This window comes from Solanum tuberosum, unplaced genomic scaffold (genome assembly GCF_000226075.1).
Source record: "Solanum tuberosum cultivar DM 1-3 516 R44 unplaced genomic scaffold, SolTub_3.0 scf00068, whole genome shotgun sequence".
Classification (NCBI taxonomy): domain Eukaryota; kingdom Viridiplantae; phylum Streptophyta; class Magnoliopsida; order Solanales; family Solanaceae; genus Solanum; species Solanum tuberosum.
In genome coordinates, this window is record NW_006238994.1 from 88,828 (window position 1) to 109,338 (window position 20,511).

The window sequence follows — 20,511 nt, forward strand, 5'->3', positions numbered from 1 at the left end:
AGCCCCCAACCCCCACCCCCAAAAAAAAATATTTAAGTTTGTTTTTAAAAAATGTTTTCAATTTCAAAAATTATTTTCTACTCTAGTAAAAATAAAAGATATTTCTCAAAAATATTTTTCATTCATAAATCAAACACTAAAAATCTTTTCCGAAAAATATTTTCTAATCACCAACCAAACATGAGAAAATAAGTCAAAAATCAACTTGTTTTCCAGGAAAACACTTTCCTTCATACCAAACACACCCGACATGTAAAATAGACTGGAGGGAGTACCCTACATATCCAGGGGACACATTGGAATTTGAATCACCCAAAATTGAACAAGTAGAGAGAAAAATAGTGGACAAATGTAGGATAAACCTATGACTGCCAAACAACATTCAAAATCAAATATTCCTTTTTTCATACTTTAACTAAACATCTATTAACCAAATGCCAAGCTACTTTGTAATTCAATGTGCTACTCGAGTCCAAAAATAATTAAAGATGTTTAGTTACTAGTAATTGACATGGTCTCTATTGAATGACAAGTTGCCCTGAAGGTTGTAGAGGTGAAATTGGAGAGGCATCACTACTATGATAATCATCCTGAACTTGAGCTGCAAACTGCAAATTCCATAGCAAATCCTCCATCGATGGCCTGTCCACCGGATCCTCATACAAACACCTGCAGCACATCTCTACCATCGTCCTCAATGATTCACTCGAACATGAACTTCTTCTTATTGCTACATCAACCACATTCACTCCATTTCCCGTCATGCTTACTTGCAACTAGTGCATCAAATAACAAGAAGAAATTAAAGAGCCAGAACTCTAAAGATAAGTAGTATAATTTGCATTAGTAATACCTCAGAATCATGAATAGGCACCAATAACTACATAACATTCTTCTTATTTGAGTTTTGATAGATAACTTTACAGTTTTTGCATCTAGAAGAAACGAATGATGTGTACATTTAAACCTCTGTAGTTTTCTGGATGTGCATCTTATTGCAGTATTCAAATGTTCACAGCTCCATCTGAAGTTTTTTCATTTGCCATGTACACTCTCTGAGCTTATTCACTTCGTATTTCACAGAGCTATACGAAGGTAATGAAAACGAGGCAGATGATAAGTATGTATATGGTACCTGATTTCGTAGAAGTAGGATGTCATTTTTGGTTTTTATCGGTCTCCCTGTAATGATTTCCAGCAGTATAACTCCGAAGTCATACACATCCAACTTCTCTTCATATTTTTCCCTATAAATCAGTGTAGGTAAGAATTAAAGTATGTCCATGCTTCAGAATCACTAAATAATGCAATATTTTCTGAATTTGAGTGGAAATGCATGTAAATAATAAGTTATAAAATGTCATAGAATTGATTTATACTATCGCTGCTCTGATTAGACAGTTATTTGTACACACCTCTGGTTATAACCAACTGGAAAAGTTTGACAGTTTTCCTGCAAATATGCATAAGTTAGTATTCTGGCATATATATGAACTAATTTTGTTATTGTGAGTAGATGAATGACATGAACTTTGGAATGTTGGTAGTCACACCTTCCCGACATTCTCCGACAGAATAGGCAGATTGTAGCTACTAATTTTGGCGACAAGGGTCTGATCCAGCAAAATATCTGTTATCTTCAAATTATTCGAAAAGAGACCAGGGATAATTCCATTATGCAAGAATTGTAGTCCCTTCGCTACTCCTGTAGCAGCTGCTATACGTTGTGTCCAGGTTAGTTTCCGTCTAGCATGTTTATCTGCAATTAAGCAACAGAGAACATCAAATTACTGAAGCACATTTACATCCAACAATAGGGAAGGGGTATATATCTGCTTGTCAAGTAATTACCAGAAATCCATCTCCTTAGGGTCCCATTAGGTACATACTCGAAGACGAGAAAAATTCTGCTGACACTTGAATCATCCGAGTAAAACTGAAAGCAGTGTCCAAGAGCACTGACCAAATGCTGATGTCTGAGCTTGGATATCAACTCTATGTGATGCATAAAATTTTGCCTAGTGTTGCTTCTTTTCATTATCTGGCATCTAATCGTAATGTAGGAACCATCTCTCATCTGCCCTCTGTACATCTGAATCCAAAACAGAAAACGTTTGTGAGCCTTAGTCCTCGAGAACAGCTGGTAATATTAATAGGTTTACTCTTCAAGAGTCAAACTCATCCTTTTGTGCCAAAATGATAGAGAACAAACAGATGGCATTACTACTACATGTCCACACCACCTCTCTAATATAACACCCATACTGATACATACTCTGTATAATCCCAAGTGGGATCTGGGGAGAGTGGGGTGGGGTGTACGCAGCCTTACCCCTTCCTTGTGAAGGTAAAGAGGTTGTTTTGAAAGATACTCGGCTCAAGTAAAACATATAGAAAAAAAGTGTGTAAAGCAAACATAGTCGAAGAATTCATGCTGAAAACAATGAAGAAAAGATTAGTAGCAACAACAACAAAATAATACGATAACTGAAGCAAAGGAAAAAACCAGTAAAACTAATATCGAAGAATAGGATCATAGAAGGGTAGTAATAACAATACTAAAAAGGGAAACCAGACACCACTCTTGACCTACTAACCTTCTACCCTAATCCTCGACCTCCATATCTTCCTATCTAGGGTCATGTCCTCGGTGAGCTACACGTAAGTCATGTCATGTCTAATCACCTCTCCCCAAAATTTCTTTGGCATACCTCTACCTCTCTTAATACCACTATAGCCAACCTCTCACACCTCCTCAATGGAACATCTGTGCATCTTCTCTTCACTTGCCCGAGCCATCTCAGTATTGCCTCCCTCATCTTGGCCACTCCCATGTTGTACCGAATAGCTTCATTCCTTATCATATCTCTCCTAGCGTGTCCACACATTCATCTCACCATTCTCATTTCCGCTACTCTCATCTTCTTGACATGCGAGTTTTTGAACGGCCAACACTCTGCCCTATACAACATGATTGGTCTGACCACCACTTTATAAAACGTGCCTTTAAAACATGGTGGCACATTATTATCACACAAGACACTAGATGCAAGCTTCCATTTCATACACCTCATTCCAATACGATGTGTAACATCATCATCAATCTCTCCATTTCCATGGATTATTACCCCAAATACTTGAAACTCCCTTTCTTGGGAATGACTTGTCCACATCTGCCACGTGAGCTACATTACTAATATGGCCATAAGTATAACACCCAAAGACCTCAATGCTATAGCAGGAAAGAATAATAGAATTCATATACCATACCTGGCCATTAGGAATTTCACCCATAAAAGTTGTTGTATCAAAGTTGTTCGTTGCCGCCTCAAGTTCTTCTAGAGAGAATATTCTATAAGATGGAAGACTAAGTGCTCCTAACTTCATTGCTTGAGTAATGTATCCTTATACAAGAAATACAAAGGTATCAAGTTAGTATACTTGGCACTTGGGAATTGAAGGAAATCCCTCGCCTTCAGGCATCTAGGGCGCAGAGAGCAGATATATTTGCCCTAAGCTTCTATTTTAAACAGTAATTTGGTTATTGAGAGGAACCTTACTTGGATCTGTGAATAACTTGGAGGTATATGAAGATGATGCATCTTCTGAAATAAATCTGGGTGGGGTATTTTGGGCAGAAGCCTTCTTTGCAAGAAAAGATTTGACAATCAAGATGGTCAGGCATACGAGTATGACTCCACCGGTGATGCTACCACATATGATCAAGGCAAGAATCACTTTAGAAGCATGTTTTTGTCTTTGATGCTGAGGTAAGACACCAACAGCCAAAGCCTCATTCCGGCAAAATGAAAATGGATGTTGAGTACCATCTCCGGTTGCTAAGCAGTTATTGGAAAAATGCACAATCCGGTTCCTAGAACTAGACAGAAGGCAATTAGGTAATGATCCTGTCAACAGATTACCAGACAGATCAACAAAATCTAATGCTGTGTTACATGGATTATCTTCAAAGAGCATTCCTGTTAACTTGTTTCCTGCAACATTCAGATAAGTGATGGATGACAAAGATAGCAACGACGGAGGAAATGGCCCCATAAAGTTGTTGGAAGAAATATCAAAATGTTCAAGCTGATAATAGGACTGAACTTTCTCTGGTATGTTTGCAGTGAATTTGTTATTCCTTAGAGCAATACTTTCAATTTTACTTCCAGTTTGAGGAAACTTTGGACCAAATGAGTTGTCCTCTAATTCTAAAACTTGAAGATTTTGTAAACTGCTAAGATCAGGGACATCACCACTAAAATTATTCTTCGAAAGTGAAAGTACACGAAGATTATTCAAATCATGCAGTGTATCTGGCAAAGGTCCATCTAGTGAATTGCTCTTCAAACTCAAAACTGCCAAAACTGAAAGTGAACCAAGGCCATCTGGAATTCCGCCAGTCAACCTATTTCCATCTAACACTAAAGTTTGGAGGTCCGTTAAGGATGAAACTGCTTCAGGTATGCCACTGTGAAAGTAATTTGAACTCAAGTCAAGTATCTCGAGAGCTGAAAGTCTTGAAAGTTTGTCAGGCAACGGCCCCCATAAACCAAGAGAAACTAATCTAAGGACTTTCAAGCTAGGAAGCTTGGCAAGCGCGTTGAGAAATGAACGAATGGAGAACTTTCTAGGTAATGGGGAAGTCCCTTTTCTCCCTATTATATGCAACTGAGTTATGTTTTCGTCGTAGCACACAACAGTAACAGTTGAACTTGGCTCAATCTTACAGAAATCTGTCTCATTACTCCAACTACTCAAAGCTGTTGGATAGTTCAAAAGATGTTGAATTCTCAAAAGTGTTTGCACTTGAGAAGATTGTAATTGCTCTGAATATCTGATTGAGATTAGTACCAAAAACAAAACCAGAAGCTTTTCAACTCCCATTTCTTTTCCCATCACCACAATACTGGCTCAACAACTCTTATGATAAATGAAAATTTTCCGGAGACCGCCTGCAATTGCAGCACAGTTCAAACTTAGTTATTCAATAAAATTACACTATGCAATATTAAGATAAAAACAAATTCAATTCACTCGTTAACGGAGTAGAGATTCTTGAAAGTTCATGAGAGCTATGGAGGCTTTACCTGGTTCATAAACTTTGAGCAACTTCAAGACATCAACTTCTCTTCATCACAGAAAATTTACACCAACTAATAATGAACAATTAAGTTAAATTTATGTACCTTAGTTTTATTTTTGTGAGGAATAAAGTATCGATAGCTTTAAGAAGGGGAAACATCCTGAATCTTGACTAAAGATATGAAAGCAGCAAAACAATTGTCAGTTGTATAATTCAGACAAAGTTGGTTAGAAGCCATCCTCTCTTGGACACTTTAATGTAACTTTCTTTTCATTATTTTTATGTAATGAACTACATTTCAATTTTCACTCTTTTTTCTTTACTATATCTATATGTAAAATGGAATTCCAAACATGGAAACTAAAACAATCAATTGCTGTTCAACACTGCACTGTAATTAGTTAAATGATCTTTCCAACTAGGACGGAGCTAGGTAGGACCGAGGGGTTCATCCTAATCCCTTTGGCGGAAAATTTCTCTATCTATACATGTTTAAAATTATTTTTAAGGTGTATATAGTAGGTATTGAATCCTCTTCTGTTTCTTTGTGTGTTTATTTCTTCATACTTTCGAACCCCTTAGTAAAAATTGTGGCTCCGACACTGCTTTCCAAAGCTTAATATGACATACCATGGTGTGTTTTCTAATGATAGTTGCATATTAGATTAAATAATTTCCAATTTTGTCCAAAAAGATAAAGGGAAAAAAAGAGTTAAAGTTGAGCAATAAACAAAAAGAAGATGCTGAAGATAACTCCTTTATTCTTCTTTAGTGCTTTTCATTACGTGCCCATAGGAACCATAACCTGTTTTTTTATACTTTAATTCACTTATTTATCTGTTGGTGAAATTATCCATGTTTCGCACAGTTATAAATTTTATTTTATTTTTATATTTTACTCTATATATATATATATATATATATATAAAATTATTTTTTTAGATTGAAATTTATCCATGTTTATTTTAGTCTGGGTCACTCTGTTCAGAATTTTAAGGAAAGTTTTGCATTGGATGCTCATATTCCTTCACATGGTTTTGAAGCTAACATTTAGTAATGAAAAAAAAAAACATTTGGTAAAGAAAGGTCTTGAGTTAATAGTAGGTTGGAAAAAGAGAGTATTTAAAGTTCACCAAAGTTGTGTACATTGTAAGTACCATGAATACTTGAAATTTAAAAAAGAAATACATTGCAAGTACTTGATCACACAACCAAACTTCGTGGAGAAATAATAAAAAAAATTCATTCTTGAATTCACTCTAATTCTTCAACAAAAAAAAAAAAGAACAAAGACAGAACCAGATGCAGTAAGAACAAGAAAAACCTTGATATTAAGGGCTTCTTTGATTTATCTGCACTAATAAAGTAGTGATCCTCCACCAAATCACACAAATAGCTAGCTTGAATGACAAATCTAACCAAGGTATCAGGCTAGAAGATGAGGCTTTTTCGTATATATACACAGAATATTAGAAATTCTGTACTGCATTATCAATTATATTGAATGACAGAAATCAGCTGCTCCAAACCAGTTGAAAAATGTTTTTACTAGCAGCTGAACTCACTAAGTTGTTGCTCTGCTCCTTGAGCATTTCCTCTTGTGCACGAACATCACCGTCCTGGAAAAAAAAAACATTGGAATCACCAAAAAAATAAGAAACAGTTCTTGGATGATCTCCATGAGAACTACTGGGCGGAGAATTTGCAAAGAGAATGAATACAGATCCAGAGATCCAGGTGTTTTTAATACACTACATAGTGAGAGGAATACTATGGTGCATAGCCTCCAAAGAATTTGTTAACAATTGAAGGATAAATTTCACAGATATCCAGGGACTTTAAGGGCTTCTCAATGCAATATTACTGCCCAATTGGTTATTACTCCAAACTAACTCCGAAATTCATAAATGTCTCTTGCACAGAAAAGTAAATTAGCTCGGTTTAGTTGGCTTGGAAGTAAGCTTTGATTTTCGTATTTCCTCTAGCAAACACTGCAATCCTTTTGTTCTCTCCCCCACAGATAGCTTTTATTAGCACTATAATACAAGGAAGAGAATACACCTAAAGTCGCAGTAGTAAGCCATGTTCCCATGAAAAGTCACATCACCTATAATGATTTTTCATTTAAATTTCATCCATTTTATGATGTATTTGGCACCAAAACTGAAATACAGGTATATAGCTTTCCTAAGTCCTAATGACCTTATGACGTACTCCCTGTATAACTTGCCAACAAGTGATGCATTTACTTTAACAGTGCAATGCTACAATCTCTTTAGAATGAATTATCTTGAGGGATGTCCAAGCATCTCTGGGCAACAAGCCTTTTGCATGAATTAGTGCAATCATGTGAGGTTGGCAAACTCTAAATAGATGAAGTCATGAAGTAGTCTAGTGTTCTGTTCCCTCACTTTTAATCAGTTTCCCCACTTTTCATAAATGTGGGAGTTTACCCTACATTCTGGAACGAAGGATATTCTTATCTTTCTTTGTTCAAATACAGGGGGGCAAACAAGAAGCTTTAACAGCAAACTCACAAGCAGAGAGTAAGCACGAGCAAGAGATGAAAGTGTTGGATACACGTCAAGAACAGCAATAGCAGCTTCCTCTGTCACCTGTGGGACCTGCACGCATTAAAATGACTCCATTAAAATAGAGCTAATTGAGTGAATTCGTGGCAAATACAGCATACCATTTCCCAAACTTGGTGGAGGTGTTTTTACATGGAAACAGTAACCTAGTAGTACATAAAATTCATGATTATTATCAAGCAGCAAATCCTAACAACCGAAGATTTTTAAACTCACAAGTATTTTATTAATAAGGAAGCTTAAATTTATGCCAACTTTGTCGTGAAAATATGTACCTGCATTAGTTGGATGGCAAACACATCGCTAACTGTCATTTTGTCAAGATCTTCACACTTCCTAATAAATTCTTTAAACTTGGGGCAAAGCCTGGAATTAGACCGCTTATTATCCATGCATCTGTAGTACTGATTGATTCCTTGAGTAAGATATCCATACTTTCTCAGAGTCTCTCCCAAACCACTTGTTCTTTGCACATCAAAGCCCTCCAAGATCTCGGTTGTGAAACAACTAATGCAATCATGGGTAATCAGAAGTAGAAATTTAAAAACATCAAGTAAAAAAGAAAAGCTAAGATGCCTTTGCTGGATCCAACTGCATATAAAGAAACCAGAAGAAGAAAAGAAACTTAAAACTTACGCTGTTTTGATGCTTTCGGCAGCAGCACAAGCATTAGGATCTCCTTCAATGACATATATCAGCTTCTTGAGTCCACACCTCTGGCATAAATCAACAGAAAACCCACTTAAGAATTATGGAAAAAGGACATAGAGAATGTAAAAAGGGAAATAATTAAGGGAACCACAATGGAGCTTGTGAGTTGTGACAATAAACTTCTTCCAAAGGATCATGACATTTCTAAGTAGAGATGTTAAGCCCATATGGTCATTCTTCTTTCGTCTTTATTATTTATTACCCATGGAAACTATGATACAAGTCCACTCCCCGAAAAGGGAAATCGAATCAAACATTCACCCTTAGTTATTTATAGGCATCAGTAACTAAGAGAAGAAACTATGAACCACTCCCGCTCTAAGCGAAAGGTGTGGAACCTTTGTCACAAGAAAAAAATTGTAAACACAAGCAAAACCCAGCTCATTAAGTTCACAAACACTACGTCCTCTTTTGGTTTCAATTGTAAAGAGAGATAATACCTACATTTCAACATAAGCAATGCCATGTTTGCTTACATTTTTTTATTTGCATAAAATTCAGCACTACTTATACATTATTATTGCTAACATAAATACTATTTGCATAAGTTATGTGGGATCCTATGCATTATTTTATGAGGGATAGGAAGTGGAAAAATAACAAGGGGATGTAGTACATGGATTAAACCAACTAAAATGACCAAATAACCCTCTTGTTTTAAACAATTCCTTTTTCAAAACACACGTTACATTATACGTCGTACAAGAAATAATATTACTCCCTCCATCCCAAAAAGAATATCACGTTTCTATAATTAGAAACGACTTAACTTTAAAATTCCTCCTTTACCCTTAATGAAATATTTAACCACACAAACGGCTAAGATTTGTTTTAGACCACAAAAATCCAAAAGTCTTCCTTTATTTCTTAAACTTTGTGTCAAGTCAAATGGTGCCACATAAATTGGGACAGGGGAATTAAGTATATCACACACTGCAAAATTTGTCTTCACAGTTGATGTACGTTAAAACATAATTCAAACTAAGCTGCAAGTCTATCTAATACCATAACGAGTACAAGATTGACTGTGTTCAACCTATCACTGCATCTTTATATTTACTAGAACCTTTAACAATATTAACAAAAATGATCTGATTTCAAAAGGATCATTCTGAATACTATCGAATATCAAGATTCTAGCTCACTGAGCAAAAGTTAGTCCCATAACGAAATGAAAGTACAGATAAGACAGTCAAGAAATTTAAAAAGTATGCATATAAGTGCCTGTACTCACTGTTATAAAACTAGTTACTCAATTTCCCGTTTACCATTATTACAAGAGATTAAACAACAGTTTAATCCCATTATAGTTTTCCTTTGTTGTTGATAAGTCGTACAATTTCATTAACAGTAAATCACGTCAGTCTTAAAGGATGTGTGCAATATGTGAAAGTCGCAGAAATTAAACTACACTTTTGCTTTTGGACAACGACATACACACTCATACAGATCATCAGGGCTTAGAGTCATAGGCTTAAAAGGTACATTTCTAACAGAGCAAACTGCATTATCACTAATCTTATGTCAATGTATCATGGCTGTGGAAGGCTCAGTACAATGAAAAATAATTAAAAGCTGGAAGTTACAAAAAGACGATTCAAAAATACACAAGTAAATATAACCCACAGCATATCAGATATACTTAACCAGCCCCAAAGGAAAAGAAGATGAGAAAATACCAAAAGACGCAGCTTCTGATCTCTATATCGGTTATCCCTGATTGAACTTTGCAAATCTTCAACGTTCTTCCTCTCCACAATAAAGTCAAGAACGTATTCAGTGCCAATAACTTTGTTACGAGCTATCCAGATTGCATCACCAACAGGCAAGCGCCTAACCTATGGAAGTGCCAAAATTAATCTTACGTCTATCAGCTGCTGTGGAATATATAGAGGAGCCAATAGTTTTAAAAACTATGTTGTATGCTTATTAGGGTTTCAACATTAAGCACAGCCACCAGCAGATACTATGAGACCCTAAGCCTTGTTGAGACAGTAAGTATCACAACTACAGTGTTAATACCCTTTAAAAGTACCTTTTTCCTTTTCAATATCAGATGAGTGTGACGGCCCATCTTTTACAAATTGTGAAAGTATCCTTTAGAAGTACTAATGAAGTATCTGATTCCAACATAGATGAAATTGCTAGAAACCCTTTGCCTTATTTATATTTTGATAAATTGAAAATTTGAAACTGCTAGAAATATAAGAACAGTAAAGAAAGAAAGAAATGAAGAAATTGCCAGCAGTCCTGTCTCCAATTATAGAGTACTAGCATCTATCACTACCACAAGGTGATCCTATTTCTTCTTTTCTCTTTATTCGTGTCATGGAGGGTCTTAGCAAGATGTTAGTGCAGTACAAGCAGATTAGATCTTAGGTTTTGAGCTGACCGTAGAGGCCATTGAAATCTCCAAATCACTAACATTTTATATGCAGACAATACTTTGACCATCTGTGATACAGAGGAACATCCGATTTGATTTTGGGGATGATTCTACCTTTTTTAAAGCTGTCTTGGAGTTTCACATTAACTTCACGAAAGTTCTCTCTTTCCAGTAAATAAAGCCAAATATCAGTCAACTAGCCAATGCCGCAATGTCAGAACTCTTCCCACGAAGTATTTGGGCTTACGGCTTACCTCTGGGAGACAAATATAAATCAGTGACAATATGGAATGAAGTGATTGGGAAGATGGATAAGAAGTTGGCAAGCTGAAAGCAGCAGTATATTTGATTAGGAGGAAGAATCTCTTTGATCAACAGTGTGCTCAGCGCACTTCCTACATACACAATGTCTCCCTTCCTGGCTCCTTCCTCTGTTTTGAAACGATTGGACAAATTGAGATGAGACTTCTTTTGGCAAGGAAATAACCAAACTTATTCTTTTTGTCTTGTGAATTGGAAATGAGTCACCCGACACAAAAGTAAAGGAGGACTGGTAATAAGAAACTAAAGAATCATAACAGAAGCATGTTGATGAAATAGCATTGGAGATCCAACAAGGAGGTAAATGCACATTGGAGGAGTGTTTTGGTGGGAAAAAATCACACTTGGATCCCCTGGAGCACCAAAATCTCTACAGCACCTCATGGTACCAGACTACGGAAACATATCTGAGGATATCGGAACAAATTAGAGACACGTTGGGTCAGGCTCTTCTAAAGACCTCTTCAAGGATATCTTCAGCAAATTGCAGTATTTAGTTCAACACAAGGGTGGAATCTCTTTCTCAGAAAGCATAATAGTGATTGGAAAGTGGAAGGACTATGCTTTTTGCTCCAGATGTTGAGTAATATAACCTTAGATCAAAACAAACAAACTCCATCGGTTGGAAAAGACATCCTAAGGGTCTCTTTTCAGCAAGAAGTTATTACGGCATGTTAATTTCCAGCATAGACAGGGTTTTATGACCTTGGAAAAAGATATGGAGAAACAAGGCACCTTTGAAGGTCTCTTGTTTTTCCTGGATCGTTGCTTGGGAAGCTTGTCTCACCCAAGCAAACCTGCAAAAGAGGGGATTTCAGTTTGCAGCAGATGGCCATTGTGTGAAGAGTATTCAGAAGAAGTTTTGCCACCTCTTCGGGTCACTAGCCAGTTGTGGAACATATTTTTGGTAATAGTTGACATGGGTTGACGCATGCCAAAATCCATTATTGAGTTCTTGCAAGGATGGAAAGAAATCTCTTAAATACTTGGAATACTAACCTCTGGCCATTTGGTGAACTATCTGGCTTGAAAGACATAGCAGAAAGAGAAATATTTACAGCCTTAAGCAGAGATGTTTTCTTGGTAGCTTTTGATTCAATCTGGTGTTGCACTTGAACTAGATGCAATGCTAGACACCACAGAGGATGCAAAAAACTGTAGTTATGCCTTATTCACTGGCTAAGTGCAAAGATTATTTTGAGAAAGGGCTTAGTGCAAAGATTTATAAGATCTTTAATTACTTATAAGGAAAAAGCATCTAAAACTTACAAAAATAAGCATGGAACACATGGTGAGAATTTTCAAATAATTGAAAGCTGACCAAAATAAAGTGTTTTACAATTACTTATCTCATATAATTGCTCCTGTCTCAGTTAATAGAAGAAAGCAAAAGAAAAGAGAAACTTAAAGAGGAAAGATTGCAAAAGCTTACATCTATTTTAATTTTAAACTGTGTGCTGATGTTGTCAACTATCTTCCTGGATCGTGACCTGAATAACGGCACAAATTTCAATGAGTCCACAAGAAAATAAAAAAATAGCCAATTAAATATCCCTTCAAAAATAGACAAGTACAAGACAAAAGTTAAAGATCTTCACATCAAGGATGTCTTTTTACTGCATTTGCTAATTTTCTGGTCATCCTGGATTTGTTCTTCTCTTTATTTTGCGGGCACAGGCATGGGGGAGGGGTTGCATTTGGGAAATAAAAAGGAGAGCTGAATGACTGCAACATTAATGATATCGTTCTCATGTCTCTATTTTTACTTAACAATAGCAGATGAAAACAGCACGCTCTAGACATTACTGTATCTGAATGGTTATTCCTTTAATCAGCAAAGTTTCAAGGATATATATGAAATAACCAATAATCTGAGGACAAATCAATCTTTGCTTTCTCTGAGCAAATAAATTGTTATATATTTATACAGATATCCCTTTAATATTCAGAATAAACAGAACTTGATCAGGAAAAAATCAGGGTTTTTTTTCTACTTCCATATTAGCACAGCAAGGTAGCGATGCTGCTAGATCACCTTTCAAATTAGCAGCAACTTAAAAAAACAGCTTTACTAAGGTACAATCTGTATACAGAATTTAGTGATAAGGAGAGTCGAATATCTGGCATGTCAAAGTGCACCATTGCAGAAAAGGTGGAAGAAACTTGGAGCTGGATCAGAATTACTTTTTATTTTATTTTGAAATTGGTAACATTGGAGTGGATCAGAAATTTAATCCATAAAGATTGCCATCTCCAGAGCACCAGCTATACGGTTGAATACCGATATATAAGATTTTTAAACTAATAGGATAAGTGACACAAGGCTTCAGCAGATAACCTGAATATGGCTTAGTGAACTTTATATCACCACATTTCTGGTCTAAGCACACATGAGAAAAAGAAATAAATTGTAATAGTGCTTAGGTAAGTGGTAAACCATCACAATAATACTGGGTTTTTATATATGGTGGTCACTTCTGGGCCTTTTGCGCACACTGACTATTTCACCAAGCATGGGATTTAAACCTTGGTCTCCGAGGTTTGCACACACTTAATTGACCACTAGGTCACACCCTCAGGTCTCAAGTGTCACAACAATACTGACGGTAAACTAAAATTGCTGTCGAAAATGAACAAACTGAAAAATTGTTGTCAAAAATGAACAAACTGAAGCTTACTTACCCTCGAGAAGTAAACTGTTCCCGATCATCTAATATCAAAACTACTTCATAAACATCTTTAAATTTCTCTCCATTGGCCAATGGCGGCGCCGCCAAGGGATTGGATCTAATTTCCAGACATGGTATTTGCTCATCAACAACCTGAACACACAATTGAACGAACAAATTAAAAACAGAAAAGAACCTAATTTTTCTGTGCATGTTTTAGTCTTCAGTAATACATCTTAATGTGTCATTAAACTCAAATAAAAGATAGTATCACTCTGCCCTTACAGTGGATGAACAAGCTCTCAAAGCATTCGAACAATGTGCAAAATCAGCACGACAAGAAGGCTTTGCACTATTTACTGTTCCATTGCAAGTAAACTCGAATAGTCTATCTTCAACTCTAGTACTGCCAACTTGACCTGGGAATTGAGAGGCACCAAAGTCATGAAAAAGGACAATTAATTATAACGGTTTTATTCAGCACCTCTAACAATCCAAACTATGAATTCTTAAATCTTAGCATCAACAATATAATCAACATGAACTTATCTAAAAGGAGTCAAAAAACAAACCATAAACTTGATCTTCTCGAAGACGACACAGAACAGATGGCCAGAGTAACAATATATCTTTGTTCTGTGATGTTTCTAACACTTCAGAGTAAGCCTGAATTACTTGTTCCTTGGAGAATCCCATTTGAATAAACTACAAGAACCTAATCAACATCAGATGCACAGAACAAAAGACAAAGCACAAATTGATAATTGAATAAGTTCAACAAACGCCAGCATTACTTCAAAAAGAATCTTAAAAGAAGAAAATGAAACAACTTTGAAGCATCGTAAAGTAGAACTCAAGGAACATCTTTCAATGGAAATAAAAGAAAAAGTTGCTGAAAGCAAATATTGTGTATAATAGAATAGGCTAGAGATGTCATATCACTGACTGGATACACAGCATTTTCTTTCTACCCTCCCAAAGAGATAATCAAGGATAAGGACTGTTATCAAATATTGGACCTTTAGATCTGCTCGGAGGTACGCCTATAAAGATGCTACAGTAATTTGGGTGAATCTTTCTAAGATCACAGAAACAAATATTTATTCAGTCCTTTTCCAGTTTCTATGAGAAAACACAGTACTAAAAACATCAACAAGTCCAAGACTTGAACAGGTGGAAGGACTTACCAAGTGGTGAAAATATAATAAGGATTGAATTCTTTAACGCATTCAAACATAATTTTTGAGTGGAAAAAAAGGGGATATCTGGATGGTCAATGCTTAGAAAACAACTTTTACTGCCTCTGCAGCAAACAATAGCCAAAAACAGCCTAAATAATAGCAGGATACAGGAATTGCTTTACTTAGTCTAATCTAATATGGTAGTGGCAATGATGCTGCAGCCATCACCTTAGACCATAAAAACCGCATAGAACATGAACCAAATTTGGCAACTAGCAAGCATTAAATAGAGCGCTTTGATATTTACATATTTATGTTTATCTTGAAGACTGATGAAAGCAATAAATCCAAAGTTGCACATTTAAAACAGAAATAGTACCCTGTCAAGAGATTCAGATGGAATGACATTCATTTTCTTTTTGCCAGTCGATTGAGATAATGGCACTGCCCTTTCTCTCACATTGTCAGATGATTGAGATAATGGCACTGTCCTTTCTCTCACTGAAGTAGTATGTCGAACTTCCATATTTGATGATTTGCTAGATGTCGCCTTATCTGGCTTGTCCCTTTTATTCAAATTCGAAAATCCAGTCAAAGATGCCGATATTTCTTTGGAATCAGCAATTCCTGACCTCAAAAGACACTCCTGTGCAATCTCTTTGCCTTCTTCTGTCAGCATATATCTGCACTTGTTGACAAAGGATGCCTGGTTTATTACCAAGTAAAAAGATCAGGAAAATAAATTGATTGAGCATGCAAGGATACACACTTGCATAGCAACTAAAGCACAATATGACTGTTTATAAGATGATGGTTCATGTAATATGGCTGCAAAGTAGTGCCTTTACACATCTACACAGTTAGCAGGGTAGATCTCGATACATCTCATTTTATGAATGGGTGCAATTGATTCACCATTAGGAACGCTATTTACCTCTCACCCCTATAACCAAGAAAAGCTCTTACGTACACCTCTCATGTGTTTGATTTTTTTTATAAGATAAAATTTTTTGTTAACAATCGTGGGAACCTTGTATACAAGCCATATACCGAAAGAAAAGAATCTACCCCAAAATACGATTCTCAACAAAAAAGGCTCAATCCTCTATACAAATAGGGACCTCGTAAGTACACCAAAAAGAAACTAGAGACAGAAACTACTTTGCTCTTTTACAAAATCTTGCTTCACCCCTTCAAAGATGCTTTCTCTCTTTCCAAATAACCCACATGATTAGGGGGGCACACTCCATGCCCTTGGGCTTCTCTTCCTCCTCATATGAGTCCAACTTTGCAAAGCCTACTTCACTGTGCCCAGCATCACACATTGCAACCCAAACAAGTTAACAGCCACCCTCCATAATCGATAAGTCACTTTGCATAAAATGATCTACATATTTGCCCGAACTTTTGCACATAAAGCACCAACTAATATAGGTGATCCTCTTTCTCAGATTTCCTGCTGTTAACATCACACTCCTTGCCACCAAGTTGCCAATCATACAAAGAAACACATCTTTTTCAGAGCTCTAGGGATCCAAATGGAGTCATGAAGGAAAGAACACTCCTTTCACAAGCAAACTCCTATAAAAAGAACTATCAGTAAATAAATCGTGCTCGCCCTCCCCCCAGATCCATGCATCTGATATGTCGTTTGATGTATCCAGCTCATAAAAAAAATACAAAGTCTACAGAATTTAATGCCAAAAGGAGATGACGTTCAACGTCTGGAGGCAACAAGATGTAGCTTTTGAGGTTTAGTAGGAATTTTCAAGATTGAGAGGTGACTAAGCTCTAAAGCGTGATCGATTTGCTTAATAAAGAAAGAACTTCACAAGGTAGACACAATGTATGGAGGTGGGATGTCATGAATAAAGGAGTTTTTTCAGTTAAATCATTATGAGAATCTTTTGAATAAGGAGGTAGTTGAATTCCATATAAAGCGGTTGGACTACTAAGATTTCGAGAAAGGGTTTTTTTTCACTTGGCTTGCAACTACAAGAGTGATCTTGACGGTTGAGAATGGAAGAGGAAGGCCACTTATGTGAGTTGGTGCTTTAGTTTCACGGGACCAGGTGAAGATGTCAACCATCTCTTTCTACGTTGTCAGGGTTGCTTAGAGGTTATGATGAGGAGTTCTTAACTGGTTTGCAACTATTTGGGCGATACCAGGCACTGTGAAAGAGGTAATATTCAGCTGGAATTGTGGCCGAATGAGGAAAAGCGTACGACTTGGTGTGTTACTCCACTAGCACTTGTGTGGATTGATTGGAAAGAATGAAATAGGAGCACTTTTGAAGATGTAGAGACGGACTGTGCACATTTGAGTAGTAGCCTTCCATCTCTTGTTTCGTTTTGATGCACCCATGAGGTCCCTTGTTGTATAGAAGATTGAGTGTTGCTCATAGAAGATCATATTTTTGTGTATGTTATCTACATTTTGGTATGTTTCTTGCATACAGGCTTCTTTGTCCACATATTAATGAATTAATTTAAAGGACACTTTAAAATTCACAGGGATTATGTGCAACAGATCCAAACTGATGGAGGTAACCCATAGGCCCCTTTTAAAATTAGCCATAACTTTCAGATCTTAAAGCAAGCTGCAATTTCCTAACATGCACATAAACTACCTTGCAGGAAATGAAATGGCAATTTATATATGAAATCTAAGAAAAGCAGTCAACCAGAGTTCCAGAAAAGAGCATAATCAAGACATGGTAAGCATACTTTGCAGGGCAGCTTGACTTAGCAACAAGTGCTTTGCTTACTAATTTCGCCATGCAGCTCCATCCGCTGTACCAGTCCCTTGGTGAGCTAAATTGTCCGGGTTTTCCTTTCCCTTTCTCGGGTCTAATGCATTGCATATAGCATGGAGAAAGAGCACAAAATTCACTTAGTACATACTAAATTATATGCTGAACTAAATAGGAAGAAATTAAGTTAAGCAGCAGCAGGCGTACCCAACAGGTGCACGAGAAAGGCCACTAGCTTCAGTAGCATCAATAAGCTCCTGCTTATGCATAAATTTTTCACCGTTTGTTGTACTCCTAGAATCATGAATTTTTCATTGCAGAAAAGGCAATTTATTAAAACAAAGCAATGCAGAATGCATCAAATTAAGTTATTCACCTGTACAGCGTGATCAGTAAGGCATATGCCACAGAATTCTTCTGAGGCATGTAACGCTTTGTTCCCATATTTTTCTTCCCTAGAGATATGGAAAAGAATTGAGTAACTTCCAATTGATCCAAAATCATATCCTCCATCAAAATACAAAAAAGATCAGATAAATAAAGTAACTAACTAAGAAAACTCAATTCCACATACACAAAGTCTTGAATTGTTAAGTGTTTTTTATGGTGTATATGTCACAAAATTTGTAGAACTGGATGAGACATTTGATGATATCAATATAACAGTTTGTTCGACCAAAAAAAAATAAGTCTTGCATTGTTATGTCCTACACAATTATTGATGTTTTATTTCTGAAAACCACAAGAACAGTCAATCAGTAGGTCCAATATACAATGGGTCAAATTACCACGCATACAAATGTAAGCTAATTTGGCCGTTAACTAAAATTGTCGAGTTCATACGCAGAATCCATAGTCAATCAGTTTATTAAGAAAACTCACATGAATCAATAAATCGGTTAAACACCCAAATGCATTTGAAAAAGACAAAATGAGCATAAGCTAATTTTCTCAAGAATACACTCCAATAGCATTATAAAGGATCCTCCTTTATACACTCCACCATCACTACAAAGACTCCACCTTTTTTCCTCCAAGTAGTGCAAAGATCATACATGATAATAGGCAGAGTACAAAAACTAACTTCAAGATTTACCTTTCTCAGTGGAGTCATCACTCTCCTCAGACGACGAAGCATCAGGATCATCAACTTCAAAAAACCCTTTCATTAGCCTCAACAACCATTTTCCAACACCCCTAGAATTGAAAGGAAAGTCAAATAATAATCACAATTCTAAGGTTCACTCTTTTAGTGATTCATTCAAATGGGACAAATGGGTTTTAAGATTTTACTCACTTGATCTTAGAAAACTCTTTTAGAGACTTAATCGGGGTCTTGGACTTGCAGAGATTGGTATATGCTTTTTGGAGAGTCATCAAGATATTCTCCGAAATCCCATTAGGGCTTTGAGCCATTTCTTGCTTTTTGTTCCACATGTACGCTGCTAACTCTTCGTTCTCCGGACATACCACCACTTTCTTATTCTCCATGATTGTTTCTTCAAGAGAAGAAGACTCGTTCAGCCTAGGGTTTGGGGTCCTTTTCCAATGTTTATTCAGAAGCTTTTGAAGAATTTTTTCATTCCAGTTTTGCAATTTTGGTTCAAATGGATAGGGTTTTGAGGAAATTGATTTTTCTCTTGTGGTTTGTGATGGAAGGAGGGAGGAGTTGAAATGGCGGCAGGACTCGATTTCAAAAGCTGAACTTGAGTGGGTAGGATCTTTGTTTTTTTATTTTTCGTAACCATCCGCATAGAGCTCCAATTAAATCTAAATCTGAATCACGTACGATAAAATTTATTTGGAAATGATGCTCCTAATAGAATTTTCATAGTTAAAGTACAAATTTGAATTCGCTGATTAAAAGTAAAGTAGTTTCGTCACTATACCATAATTCACGTTTGTAAACAAAAAATCTTTGATGAAAGGTTAAAACTGGTAAAATTATTTCCCCACTCAATTTTACATGTTATATTTGAAATTGACATATTTGTTTTTTAAAAATAATTGATATGATTATTTTAACACACTAATTCTAATAATTGAAATATTTAAAGAGACGAGTAAAACTAAAATTATTATCAAAAGAGTATTGGGAAGAGTTGATTAAACATGACATATCGCAACTTCATATTACTGAGGACATGATTCTAGATAGGAAAGACTGAAGGTCGCTTATTAAGATAGGAGGTTAGTAGGGGTATAAAGTGTTGTCTTGCTTTGCGAATTTTTAGGCCTTTAAGTGCATGTTGTAGTTCTAGTCATACCTTTGTAATTTTCGTCATATGTTGTTTATTGTGTTTTGATTATCAAACTAGTTAGTTGTTGTTATTGTTTCTTGCTTGTAGAGTTTACAATGCTTTTATTATTTATTCATATGTTTTTCTTCATTGTTTTCATCTTCTTTTACTAGAGTTTAATACACTTGAGCCGAGGGTCATTCGAAAAGAGTTTTTCTACTTTGCAAGGTAGGAGTAAAGTGTGCATACAGTTTATCTCCCTAAACTCCAAAATTTCGCTAAGTATGTTGTTGTTGAAAAGGTGAACAAGTAGAAGTAAATAAAAAAAAATTCTTCTTTTTGAATGAGTTGGAATTGTGTTTGACTATATTTTTTGTAAGAAAATATTTAAAATTTCAATGTATTATTTTAAAATGATTTATACCCTCAATTTTAAAAAAAACTAGAAAAATTACCCAGCTTAATTTACTAAATCAAGTTTGTTTTTGAAAAGTAATACCTCAAATAGATAATCACATAATGTTAAAGACTAGCTTCAACCGATTTCTTGGTAGTATAGGAAACATTTCTTAT

General features: G+C 35.9%; 2 protein-coding genes across 2 annotated transcripts; both read right to left on the bottom strand.

Moving 5' to 3' along the window:
* Nucleotides 1–339: 339 nt before the first annotated feature.
* Nucleotides 340–5,514, bottom strand: LOC102587800 (probable inactive leucine-rich repeat receptor-like protein kinase At3g03770). The gene is made up of 8 exons (XM_006345302.2): nt 5,091–5,514; nt 3,561–4,955; nt 3,271–3,404; nt 1,852–2,092; nt 1,554–1,759; nt 1,416–1,453; nt 1,136–1,247; nt 340–776 (listed from the first exon to the last, which is right to left on the bottom strand). The coding sequence occupies exons 2-8, from the start codon at nt 4,897–4,899 to the stop codon at nt 519–521; spliced, it is 2,328 nt and encodes a 775-aa protein (XP_006345364.1). The 5' UTR covers nt 4,900–4,955; nt 5,091–5,514; the 3' UTR covers nt 340–518.
* Nucleotides 5,515–6,391: 877 nt separating this feature from the next.
* Nucleotides 6,392–19,431, bottom strand: LOC102588124 (crossover junction endonuclease MUS81). Its single transcript, XM_006345303.2, has 15 exons — nt 18,996–19,431; nt 18,795–18,895; nt 18,075–18,153; nt 17,906–17,992; nt 17,673–17,795; nt 15,325–15,628; nt 14,337–14,469; nt 14,050–14,183; nt 13,778–13,917; nt 12,528–12,585; nt 10,068–10,226; nt 8,314–8,393; nt 7,953–8,184; nt 7,624–7,710; nt 6,392–6,705 (listed from the first exon to the last, which is right to left on the bottom strand). Exons 1-15 carry the CDS (start codon nt 19,187–19,189, stop codon nt 6,601–6,603), a joined length of 2,016 nt encoding a protein of 671 aa, XP_006345365.1. The 5' UTR covers nt 19,190–19,431; the 3' UTR covers nt 6,392–6,600.
* Between the last annotated feature and the right edge of the window lie 1,080 nt (nt 19,432–20,511).